Source organism: Furipterus horrens, unplaced genomic scaffold (genome assembly GCF_987537825.1).
Source record: "Furipterus horrens unplaced genomic scaffold, mFurHor1.1.pri manual_scaffold_9, whole genome shotgun sequence".
Lineage (NCBI taxonomy): Eukaryota > Metazoa > Chordata > Mammalia > Chiroptera > Furipteridae > Furipterus > Furipterus horrens.
Genome location: NW_028327179.1, coordinates 57,206,441 through 57,219,940, shown reverse-complemented (window position 1 = coordinate 57,219,940; position 13,500 = coordinate 57,206,441). Strand labels below are relative to the sequence as shown.

At 37.9% G+C, this 13,500-nt stretch overlaps 1 protein-coding gene across 2 annotated transcripts in view; it reads left to right on the top strand.

Moving 5' to 3' along the window:
- Positions 1 to 13,500, top strand: part of VPS41 (VPS41 subunit of HOPS complex) — a 233,952-nt gene that overhangs the window by 62,423 nt on the left and 158,029 nt on the right. For both annotated transcript variants that reach the window (XM_090287373.1, XM_090287372.1), the window contains exon 4: positions 3,377 to 3,454. In XM_090287373.1, the coding sequence (XP_090143499.1) occupies positions 3,377 to 3,454 (78 nt within the window). The remainder of the gene's footprint in view (positions 1 to 3,376; positions 3,455 to 13,500) is intronic.

Genomic DNA, 13,500 nt, shown 5'->3' with positions numbered 1-13,500 from the left:
GCCATGAAGAAAAGAGATTGGTGGAGAAGTAAAGGTTTTTATTAACAGGATGCATAGTTTGGGGTAGCTGAAGTCTCCCATGCTCCTAGCTGTTTTCTACTGCAAAACACAGAATTCCTCTTGTTCCCAAAAAGTCTGAAATCCAAACCTGTGCATAGAAGTCCATGGTTACTTGACATTTTTGGAGCTCAAGGTGAGTACATGAACTGGTCTCTGTCTAATGTGCCCACCTGTGGGTTTCAGCATAGCCATCACCTTGCACAGCTTCTCTCTCTTTCTCTCTCTCTCTCTCTCACCCCCGCCCCCCACTATCCCCTGCAGCCACCATTTTAAATCTATCCCCAAATCCCACGTGCTGTAGGAGTGTCCAGATCCCAAACAAATACAGGTCAGCATCCACTGTGAGCATCAGTTTGCATGGTGTATTTGCCCTTCCTGGCTGCCATGATCTGGAAGATGGTAGGAGTTTCTCAGCCATGAGCAGTGGCACAAACTTCTCAGCTGGGTATGGGCATTGCACTGGAGCCACTGGAGCTAGTTGATTGTTTACTGTTGCCTCAGGCAACCTCTTCTGCACCCTGTCACCCCTGCCTCCATTTCTGGGGAAGTGCAGACTCTCCTGTTCACTCAGGGTTTCTTCCCTGAACTGAGTCTTCCCTGTTCCCCAGCGATTTGGCCAGACCCCTCTGTTACATGTATAATTATAGATGCTTTTGTGTTTTTTGTGTTGAATGAACTATTGAATGGATTAAATCAAGTAACAAAGCTTACCTGGTCAGATATCACACTTTATTATCACCATTCTTAAACCAACTTGCCAAGAAGCCTGACTGTTGGAACTATAATCTGGGCTAACTTTGAGATCATGCACTCCTGATCTGAGGCCCATGTTTCTTTTTATGAGGTTTCTGGTCTGGTGGAGAATATTTTATCTCTTAATCCTGGCCCTAGCCCTGCTATTCATCGACTGTTTCTAGGAAAGTCACATAAACTCCTGGACTTATTTCCTCTTATATAATTGAAGGCACTCCTGGCTTTGAAAAATGTTAGGTTAAACATAGATGCTGTTATACAGCGGACTACATTTAAAATGTGCTACTTCTTGTGTCCTCTGTGGTGTTCAACGGACTGCTTATCACTTCCATTTGTTTATGTACAAAAAGCCCAGTTATTCAAAGTATAAGCAGTTTATGCTAGAGATGGGTTCAGTGGGATTAGATGCCCAGTATAATAGTTTATAAAATGAGTCAAGTTTCTGTAATTAAACATGAAAGGGGCTAATAGAGTTATATTTATTCTTTGCCCATCCTGGATTATAAGTGCTCTCAAGTTAAAAATAAATTTACTAGTTACAAAAGCGCAAAGTTTTAATGACTAGAAAGATGATCACATTTAAAGGATTTGTTTTTACATTTGTGATTTGTGGCCAATTTTGCATTTTTTTTTTTTTTTTTTTGTATTTAGTCAAAAGCATTAGCAAGTGTAAGTATGACTCATTAATAATTTTCAGAGTTAAATAAATTTTTGAAGACCTCTCCAATTGGCTTATCAAATTGTTATGTTTTTAAGCACATACAGTTATTTCTAAATGGGAATAGCAGTAATTTATCTAGTTTAAATGACTAAATGTTTTTGTAAACAAAACGTATCTTATAAAAATCACTGCATTTGTTTTTCAAAAATATTCTAAAGTAATTATAGTTCTAGATTGAAACTACAATAAAAATAATTTATTTTTCCTTTCTATCTTAAATATTAAGTGGATTAGGTTAATAATTTTGAAAAACAAAAAGAGAAGGAATTAATGTATGACTAAACTACCCTGTATAGAACCTTTAAAATAAAGTATAATTGGAAGTTCAAATATGGCCTTCACAGAGGTGTCAGAGATGATTTAGTAGTAAACCATTTTAAGGATCCAAGCCTCCTTAATTTTCTAATAAACTAAATTCAGTATTTATGAGGAGAATCAATACTGTTGAGTACTTGGGGTGTGGTGAGGTGAAGTATTGTTTGTTTTTAGTTAGTATTAAGGTGAAGTACTGTTTGTTTTTAGTTAGTATTAAGTGGTTTTTTAATTCAAATATTGTCGATGTCACTGTAGAGAAAAAATTACAACCATCTGAGTCCTCTATTTCTGATTAGAATGTTATTTTGCTTTGGTGAAAACATTCTGGTTTGGTTTAAATATTCAAACTAATTCCTCCCCCAGAATTACCTCTTGCCCCTTTCCTTTCCAGGGCCCAGGCATACTGTTTTCACCAGGCTTGCTGTCTGGCCTGGATGAATAATCGGCATGGCACCTGGTGCATTCAGGCAGGGATGTGCAGCGGAATCGTCATACCTAGTTATGTCTGCACACCTGATGTTTTATTAACCAGTATTGATTTTTTACCCAGGGGACTTTTTTCTTCTTGAAAAACGGCAACCTTGCAGGAGTGAAAGGCATTTCTAGGATTGAATTTCTAATGAACCCCTTCTTTCCCTTTATGTGACTCCTTTTTAATGTAGCTTTATATTTTAAGTGCCTGAACTGAAATTTAATTTTAAGCAATTCCATTTTGATAAATCTTTTTAAGTCTTGACTTTCTATAAGGTTATTCTTTAAAAATTGTGCTGCTTAACTGAAATGCTTAATAGTGCCTGTAAATTTGAGCATTTCATTATAGGTTGTAATGAAGCATGCTCACATGCAGTGAAATACAGAGAATTTGAAACTATTTGAGTAATACAAAAAGAAATAAAAAGGAAGAAATATCTCACGTCATATTTCATGTAGTCCTAAAATTTCTTCTGGTTTGTTTAGGTTAGTTCAGAGAATTAAAGGAACCATGGGAGTACTGCACTAGTTTCATACCATAAATTGAATATGTAGCTCAACAGTTATTTTGTGACAGGAAGGGATTTTTTTGCATTAGAATGTAAACATTTACAATCAGTATTATACACTAACTTTTATAGGGGCATTCTAATGCTGATTGTATAAGTACATCTGAGTTTTTTCATTTCTTGATAGGAGATAGATTTTTCTTTCTAAAAATATAACTTCGTTGATTTCAGCCTTAGGTTGATCATGCTTTCATGGCTTCATTTTAATTTGCTGCCTTAGTCCATTGTGTAGAAACCACATACGACTAGTAGTTATCAGTAGATGAGGTCATCATGAGTCATTCTGACAGCTGGCTTGCACTATCACGATGAAATAGGCCCTGTTCTATTATTTCCCTGAAGCTGGAAGTAGACCAGCTCCAAGGATTGCATGTCTTCTAAGTCATTACAGATCACTTATGCATTAAGAGTCTTCACTTAAATGGTTTTATTGGTAATTGTGTGTTAATGGTGCATAAGTAAACTGACTCATCTCTTCTTCTTACAGTTTTTGGCACTGGGCACACATTATGGCAAGGTTTATTTACTTGACGTCCAGGGGAACATCACTCAGAAGTTTGATGTAGTAAGTATATAGTATAAAATAATGTGTGAGCTAATTATCATGTAAAAATTTGTGCTTTAGAATATTAGCAATTTGTTTTAATAGCATAAAGGAAGGATCTTTATCAATTAAATCAGAGTGCTAAGAACATATATATATATATATATATATATATATATAGATATATACTATGTGTGATTGAATTTTTTTAAGGTGACTTAGAAAGAGGTTCTTATGTATATATTATATATTTTGACTAGTTATTTTTTGTATATAAATTCCATTTAAAAATCTACTTTTATAAATCTATTTAATTGCAATTCTTTAGTTAATTATAGTCATCCATTTGGATATAAGTGGAGCATTTAAAATACTTCTGTGTGTTCTTTTTAAATTTTATTGCTGTAGACTTTAGGTGAAATGTTATTAAAAGAAAAATCCTTTATTAGTGAACAGTGTTGCTAATTTTATACTCAGGGTGTGTGAAATCCTTAAATGTAAACCCCCTCATTTGGTCACTGGTGTCATTTGTACGTATGTGCCTGTCATTGCCATCTCATCCAGTTGCCAAATGTAATTGAAAATCATTTGATCACCTTGCTGGTTCACTTTCTCTTCTCCAAACATAGAAAGCTGATATTTATGTGAATTATATTAATTGAAAGCGAAGATTTGGGCTTTTTAATTTTTTAATTGTGATTTGAAATTATTAAGGAGGAAGGAAATGTTGAATTTGAACCTTGACTTTGGTGTTTAAAATGTACATTCAGAGTATCAAGGGCATCATCCATGGCTGTATGAATGTGAACATTTGGGGTGAAAAGGTGATCATTTTGGGGGGCAGATAATACTTTTTGAAGAAAGCATCAGCACTTGTTGAAAGTTCCATCGTAAGGTATTGGTGTAGTTTTAAGAAGGAGACAGAAGTTTGTGAAGTTGACATATTATATATGAAAGGAAAAGGATTGCTTTTTTTTTGCTTAAAAGAAAAAAAAGTGAAATGAGTCAATGATGACAATCTTCAGAGTAGTCCAGAAAGGAAATTATGTGCTCGAATTGCACTGATACATCAGGAAAATTGTGGGTTCTTATTTTGCTTTAACATCCCTTTTAGGCAAGAGGAAAATACTTTTGGCCTTCACTCTTCTACTCCTGGACGTTGGAGCTGGTGCGGCGTAAAGCTCTCTTTTGTGGTGTTACTCATATCTCCTCACCTTTAAAAAGAACTTGCCTGTGTGATCTCTTTGATTTCCTGCTCCAGTTCAGTGATTCTGTGATACTCTGCTTTTTTAAAATATTGTATAGCAATTACAGTGTTTTGATTGCTAAGGTTCATGGGGCATACACTGCTGGTTCCATTGCCAAAAGAAAACAAAATACTGTAGTTTATTCATGTATTTGTTCTCTCATTTATTTGTTCAGTCAGTCCTTGTGTCTACTCAATATATACCTTCAGTTATAGCTTCTCTGATGTCAATTTTATGTCAAGTTTGTTTTATATCCTTTTTGTAATTTATGATATCATCATTAAATTTGCCTACACCTTTCTTCGTTCTTTTTTAGACCTGCCTATATGACATCTTTGAAAACAAAGTCCTCTTTAGCTTTGCACTCTTTTATTTTTTTTAAGCAGGAGAGGAAGGTGGCTTGGTGCTATTTTGTTTATTTGTTTACCTTACTCAAGAATTTGATAGTGTGCTGTGGAAAGGTGTTACATGAAGCCCTGACTTCTTCATGACCATTACCATATTAAATATCTGACTTTCAGATGGCCAGTTTTAGATTGTCATTATCTTTTGAAAGGAACCTTAATCTTCAGCTTCTCATCTCTGATGAGTTTTTTCCTTTATTATTTTATTTTCCTGTCTCTGATGCTTTAGTTGCTTTGTGAGGTTCTGTATTACTCCTCTTAAAAGGGATTCTTTCAATTCTAAAAACCATGCTATCACTTGAATTTGCTAATTTTCTTTGAAGGTAATGATTTCCATATTTAATCAATAACTTTTTTTTTCTTCATTAGAAACAGAGAGAATGAAATAAGTACCCTGTATTATGGGGGAAAATGAATGAGTAAACACCCATGGTTTTAGTTTTCAGGTCTAGTTGAAAATAACTTAAGCAAAATAAAATTAGATAAAATAATAATACCTTTTATTTGCATAACATTATTTATTTCTTCATCCATTCATGGCATTTACCGTTTTGATTCCAGTAGTAGAAGTCACGAAGCAATTGTCCAAAGTCCTCACTGATCAATAGCATTTTGTTTGGCAGAGGGTGGGAGCATTGAGGAATCTATTTCAAAAAGGTTTCCCAGATGATTTTTCTTTAAGTATATTTTATTGATTATGCTGTTAGAGTTGTCCCAATTTTTTCCCTTTTGCTCCCCTCTGCCCAGTATTCCCCTTCCCTCCAGCAATCCCAACTCCTGTAGTTCATGCCCCTGGGTTGTGCATATAAGTTCTTTGGCTTCACCCTTTCCTATATTAATCTTAACTTCCCCCTGTCTATTTTGTACCTACCAATTATGCTTCTTAAACCCTGCACAATTTCCCCATTTCTCCCCCTTTCCCCTCCCAGTTGATAACCATCCAGATGATCTCCATACCTATGATTCTGGTCCTATTCTGGTTGTTTGCTTAGTTCGTTTTTGTTTTTATTTTTTTAGGTTCTGTTGTTGATAATTGTGAGTTTGTTGTCATTTTAATGTTCATAGTTTTGATCCTCTTTTTCTTAAATAAGTCCCTTTAAAATTTCTTATAATAATGGCTTGGTGATAATGAACTCCTTTAGCTTTACCTTGTCTGGGAGGCACTGTAAATGATTGTAGGTCCTTGCTTTTCATCACTTTGTATACTTCTTGCCAGTCTCTTCTTGCCTTCAAAGTTTCTTTTGAGAAATTTTATAGGAACCCCTTTGTAGGTAACTCTCTTCTTCTCTTGCTGCTGTTAAGATTCTGTCTTTATTTTTAACCTTTGGCATTTTAATTATGATGTGTTTTGTTGTGGTCCTTTTTGGGTCTAACTTGTTTGAGACTCTTTGTGCATACTAGACTTTTATAACTATTTCCTTCACTACATTAGGGAAGTTTTTCTTCATTATTTTTCCAACTAAGTTTTCAATTTCTTGCTCTTCCTTTTCTCCTTCTGGCACCCCTATGATTCAGATGTTGGCACATTTAAAATGTCCCAGAAGTTCCTAAGCCTCTCTTCATTTTTTTCAATTCTTCTTTCTTCATTCTGTACTGGTTTACTGTTTGTTTCTTCCTAATGTTCCAAATCATTGATTGGAACCCAGACTTCCTTCCCTTCGTCTTTGGTTTTGTGTGGATTTTTCTTTATTTCACTTAGAATAGCCTTCACTTCTTCCCTTATGCATTTGCTGTACTCAGTTATTTCCATCAAGTCTGTGAGCATCATTATCACTGGTGTTTTGAACTCTGTGTCTGCTATTTTGGCTATCTCCTCATTGCTTAGTTCTCCCACTAGAACCTTGATATGCTTGCCCTTTTGGGCCATACTTCTTTCTCTCCTCAACTTGACAGCTTCCTGTGTCGCCTGTGTGTCTTAGGTAGAGCTGTCACACCTGTTACATTGTAAGGGGTGGAGCCTTAGGTATTCATCAGTACTGGGCGACCTGTTTTATTATGTTGTGGTGCTGTATGTGAGGGAGGGGTTTGAGAAGGAAGAATGTTGCTTGCTCAGCATTCACCCCTTTTACTGGCACTTCTCCCGCTTCCATATGGCACTGATGCCTCTCTAGCTATTGCCCTGGCCATCGTTCCCAGAGTAGGTGTGTCTGCGGACACTCTAGGACTGTGGGAGCCCTCTAAACAAGTGGACTCTGCTGAGAGACCGGCAGTTTCTTCCTCTGACCCAAGTCCCACTGGTTTGCACAGTCAGAAGCAATGAGGCTTTATTTTTCCTGCCATTGCAATTGTGAACTGCAAGGTCTGGTGCACTCCCCAGGTGTCCCTTTCTACTTTTTAAAATTTGTGGCTGCACTTTCCACCAGTTGGCCACAGGCACTGTTGCCGCCACCTCCACACCATGTACCCTCTTCCCTGGCTCCGCCCCTCCTACCTGTCTGGATGAGGATTTCTTCTTTATATCTTTGTTGGACTTCCATGTAGCTTAATTTCTTAGAACTTCTGCTTGTCCTCAGTTTTGAGGTAGTTGTATTTCTTCTTAGTTGTGGAGGGAGATGCAGTATGTCTACCCTATGCCTCTATCTTGGCTGTAAGTCCCCAGATGATTTTTAAAAAGACTGACCATATCAAGTATTGGCGAGGATGTAACAATGTGGACCTCTCATATACTACTGGTGGAAATGTAAAATGATATAACCACTTTGGAAAACAGTTTAACCTTTTTTTAAAAAATATTAAATATACACCTACCATACAATCTAGCCATCCCACCCTTACGAAGTGAAAGCATATACTCATACAAAGACTTCTCCATGGATGTTCATATCAGTATTATTTATTATAGTCCCTAAGTGGAAACAACCTATATGCTCACCTACAGGTCAATGAGTAAGCCAAATGTGGTATATCCATACCATGGCATTCTACTCATCAATAAAAAAGAATTAACTTTTGATGCATACTGTAACATGGATGGATCTATTATATTAAGTGACAGAAGCCAGACCGAAAAGACGGTATATTGTATGGTTGAAATCTATACAATTCTAGAAAATGTAGCCTAATGTATAGTGGCAGAAGACTGATCAGTGGTTGTCTGGAGGTGGGCAAAGGATAATATGGAAGGATTATAAAGTGGCATGAAATTTTCAGGGCTGATTGGAATGTGACAGTTTTACAAGGGCGCCTGTATATTAAAACTTAAATTTACACTTTAAATATCTGCAGTTTATTATGTCAATTCAACACGGGAGGAGACAGATACCGTGTCACTCCCGAGTCGGACTGCACAGCCATTCTCGGCGGTGCAGATAGACTCTTAAGAAGCTACACCATCGTCTCTCAAGACGGACGGCTGCCGCCGCCGCCGACATCACAATAAATCTGTTAAAATAATACTTAAAGAGACAAACTACAGGTAAAAATAACCAATAATGTGTTCCCAGAAGTGATGTTTATACGTCAAATAGTTAGGTTATTTTAATGTATGTAACATTAAACTATTGGGTATTCTTAGGGTGTTTGACATTATAAGTGACACTGTACAGAGTAGAATATAGATTATTCAGTAACTGGCTTCTTGGCCTTTCTTTAAATCATGAATCAAAATTAAAAAGTCTGTCTTTTTAAATTTTTAAATATTTTCCTTGTTTCTGATCAATGAACTATAGTTGGAGAAATTACCAAAAGTTTAGAAGTTTAGATTATATGAGAGGTGAAAGAATTTTACCAATACTATCAATATTATTTTTTAATTATGTTTTTTTTATCATGCTATTAGAGTTGTCACAATTACTCCCCCTTTGCCCCCCTCCATCCAGAACCCCCAAGTTCCTCAGGCAATCCCCTCACCTTTGTTCCTGTCCATGGGTCATGTGTATAAGTCCTTTGGCTTCTCCATTTCCTATACTAGACTTTACATCCTCATGGCTATTCTGTAACTACCTATTTGTACTTCTTAATCCCTTAACCATTCCTTCCATCTGGCAACCGTCAGAATACTTTTTGTATCAATGGTTTTGTCTCTGTTCTTCTGGTTTGCTAAGTTTGTTTTTTATATTCAATTGTTGATATGTATGTATTGCCATTTTATTGTTCATAATTTTGATCTTTTTCTTAAATAAGTCTCTTTAACATTTCATATAATAAGGGTTTGCTGCTGATGCACTCCTTTTAGTTTTTTCCTGTCTGGGAAGCTCTTTATCTGCTCTTCAATTCTAAATGATACCTTTGCTGGGTAGAGCAATGTTCATTGTAGGTCTCTGCTTTTCATGACTTTGAATACTTCTTGCCAGCCGCTTCTTGCCTTCAAAGTTTCTCTTGAGAAATCAGCTGACAGACTTATGGGAACTCGCCCATAGGTAACTAACTGTTTTTCTCTTGCTGCTTTTAAGATTCTCTCATCATCTTTAACCTTTAGCATTTTAATTATGATGTGTCTTGAAGCAGGCCTCTGCATCTATCTTCTTTGGGTCTCTGTGCTTCCTCCACTTGTATGTCTATTTACTACACCAAATCAGGGAAGTTTTCTTTCGTTATTTTATTCAAATAGATTTCCAGTTTCTTGCTCTTTTTCTTCTCCTTCTCGCACCCTTATGTTGCTAATGTTGCAACGCTTGAAGTTGTTCCCGAGGCTGCTTACACTATCCCCTCTTTTTTGGATCCTTTTTTTTTTCTTGTTGTTATGATTGGTTGTTTTTGCTTCCTTATGTTCCAAATCATTGATCTGATTCTCAGCTTCAACCACTCTACTGTGGTTTCCATGTAAATTGTTTTTCATTTCAGTTATGGTACGCTTTGTTTCTGTCTGGATCTTTTCTATGCTGTTGAGTCCTTACTGAGTTCCTTGATCATCCTTATAGCCAGCATTTTGAACTCTGCATCTGATAGATATTTATCTCCATTTTGTTTAGTTCTTTTTCTGGAGCTCTGACCTGTTCTTTTAGTTGTGCCATGTTTCTTTGTCTCCTCATTTTGGGAACCTTCCTGTGTTTGTTTCTATGTATTAGGTAGAGCTGCTATAATTCCTTATCTTGGTAGCATGGCCTAATGTAGTAGGTGTCCTCTAGGACCCAGTGGCACAGCCTCTACTATCACCCAAGTTCGGTACTTGAGGTGTGCCCTCCGTGTGGGCTGAGTACACCCTCCTCTTATAGTTGAGACTTGATTGCTGTTGGCAGGTCAATGCAAGGGATTTGCCTAGGCTAGTCAGCTGCAAGGACTGGCCGTGACCACAGACCACCAACCTTCACCCTCTGTGGAGGATTACCGGTGTGGAGACAGGGAGGTGCTTCAGTGTGGTCTGTAGCTGTCCACTCGGAACGTAGGCTCTGGGGTTTCCTGGTTGGTGCTGGCCAAGGTCAGCCCCAGCCTCTGCATTGCCTTGTGCCACCCTGCCTGAGCTATAAAGCAATCTGAGACGGTTGCTACTTGTGCTGGGCTTGGAGATTCCCAGGCAAAGCCAAGCTGTGAACCTAGTCTAGCTGCTGCTAGTGCTGGGCCTGGGGCCACTTAGCAAGAGGTATAGGGGCTGAGGGCTCACTGAGGCTAGGTGTTGCTTGTTTGAGAGGTTTTAGGAAGATGTGAAGCATGATCTAAGACCAGCCATTCATATGAAAAAGCAGCTTGGGTCAGTCAGTAATTTGGGTGGGAAGGAGTCTCTGAGAATCCGGGGTGGGGCAAACTTGTTAGCCAGATGGTGGAGTTTCAGATATGGCTCTAGCCTACCAGCTCTGTGGCTCTGTGTTGGTAGGGCTCACAAAAGGGACAATGGCTTCTGCCTATTCCCCTGTCTCCCAGTTCTCTTGCCTTAATGTCAAACACTTCAGTTTCTCCTTGTAAGCTGCTGGTGCCTTTCAAGCTGCTACCCTGGTGCTGGACCTCAGAGTAAATGAGTGTAAGTCTGTGTGTGGGTTTTTAAAGAGGAATTGCTTGGGAATCCAGAAGTTCCTTTCACCAACCCAATCCCTGCTGGTTTTTGCACCCAGAAATTGTGGAGACATATTTTCCTGGCACTGGAACCCTGGCTTGGAGCCTGGTATGGGTCTGGAACTCTTTACTCTTGAGATATCCTTCCTGAATTTTTATCTACCGCACGTAGATGTGGGACCATCCTGTTCTGCGTCTCTGCCCATCCTACCAGTTTGAATAGATATGGCTTCTTTTTCTTCTTCTTTTTTTTTTTTGGCCTTTAAAAAATGTTTTTTATTAATTGATTTTAGAATGAGGAGAACGGAAAAGAGTGAGAGAAACATTGGTTTGTTGTCCCACTTACTTATGCATTCATTGGTTGATTCTTGTATGTATCCTGACTGGGGACAGAACCTACAACCTTGGGGTATTGGGACACCGTCCCAACCAACTGAGCTACCCAGCCAGGGCTGTGTGGCCTTTTGTGTCTGGCTTCTCTCACTGAGCATCATGTCTTCAAGGTTCATCCACATTGTAGAGAGTGTCCATGCTTCCTTTCATCTCGTGGCTGAATATAATCCCACTGCCTGGATGGACTACTCTTGTTTATCCATTCATCTATTGATAGACCTTTGGGCTGTTTCCACCTTTGGCCATTGTGAATATGCTGCTGTGTACATGGGTGTATGCCTATTTGTTCGAACACCTGTTTTCAGTGATTTGTTGTATATACCTCGGAGTGGAATTGCTGAGTCATATAGTAATTCTATTGTTAAGTTTTTGGATATCCAATTTTATTTAACCAGCTACCTCCCATTTAAGTCTTTATAATTTTCTCTTTTTGAGAACAAGACTGGGATGAACATCCTTGTACTAAATCTTCTCTGATGGTTTTGTCAGTTAAAGTTCAGTCACTTGAAAAGAAGCTTCTGAGACTTATCACCAAATGACCATCTTGAAAGTCTGTGCACTTTGTGCTCTCACCAGGGAACAGGAGATACCCACATCCATTCCAGCAGTTGGCATTGTTTATTTTTTAGTTTTGTTGATCTAATGTAGAACATAATAAGTCATTTTTATCATCACATTTTATTTTGGCTATTTGTCACTGCTTTTCTGAACTGCTTATTTTGAGGTTTTGACCATTTTTCATTGGGGGTACATTTGTTTTCTCTTAACAAGTTATAAAATATTTTTATAAATTGAGGATATTAACTTGCCATTTGTGTTACTATTTTACTAGGTTGCTATTTGATTTCTATTTCTGATTATGATGTTTTATTATTCATCTTTCCTTTATACTTTTTGTCTTTAGTTTCCTGCTAAGAAAGTCCTTTTTTAAAAAATACACTTTATTGATTATGCTGTTACAGTTGTCCCAATTTCTTTTCCCTTTGTTCCCCTCCACCCAGTGACCCCCCTCTCTTTATTGTCCCCCACACTTAGTCCATGCACATTGGTTGTGCATATAGTTCTCAACATCTTTCTGTCTACTCCACTCCCCCCTATGCTTCTTAATTCCTATACCATCTCCCTCCCTTTCCCCTCTTCCCCCTCCCCGCTGACCTCCCCCCATAATGTTCCCCATACCTATGATTCTTTTCCCACTCTCGTTGCCTACTTAGTTTGCCTTTGTTTTGATTCCCTAGTTTCTGTTGTTGGTTGTTGTGATACAGTTTTCATTTTAATGTTCATAGTTTTGATCCTCTTTCTCCTAAACAAGTCCCTTTAACATTTCATATAACAGTGGTTTGGATCTGATGAACTCCTTCAGTTTTACTTTGTCCTGGAAGCACTTTCTCTGCCCTTCTGTTCTGAATGACAGCTTTGCTGGATAGAGTAATCATGGTTGTAGGTTTTTGCTTTTCATTACTTTTGACTCTTTCTTGCCAGTCCCTTCTTGCCTGCAGAGTTTCTTTTGAGAAATCAGCTGATAGTCTTATTGGGACCCCTTTGTATGTAATTCTCTTCTTCTCTCTTGTTGCTTTTAAGATTCTCTCTTTATCCTTAATTTTTGACATTTTGATTCTAATGTGTCTTGGTGTGGTTCTCCCTGGGTCCAGTATTTTGGAACTCTCTGTGCTTCCTGGACCTGGAAGTCTTATTTCCTTCCCCAAGTTAGGGAAGTTCTGCTTCATTATATTTTCACATAATTTTTCAATTTCTATTTCTTCTTCTTCACCTCTGACAACCGTATGATTTGGATGTTGGCCCACTTATAGCTGTCCCATAGGTTCCTGAGCCTCTTCTCATTTTCCTCACTTTTCATTTCCTCTTTCTGCACTGGTGACTGTTTGTTCCTTCTCTATGTTCCGATTTGTTGATTTGATCCCTGGTTTTCTTTTCCTCACCACTAGTTTTGTATGTGTTTTTGTTCATTTCAGCAGGACTAGCCTTCATTCCTTCCCTGTCTTGTTTCAGATCCGCTGCTAGGTCTGTAAGCTTTTTTATAACCAGTGCTCTGAATTCTGCCTCAGAAAGATTTCCTATCTGCTGAGCCATTAGATTA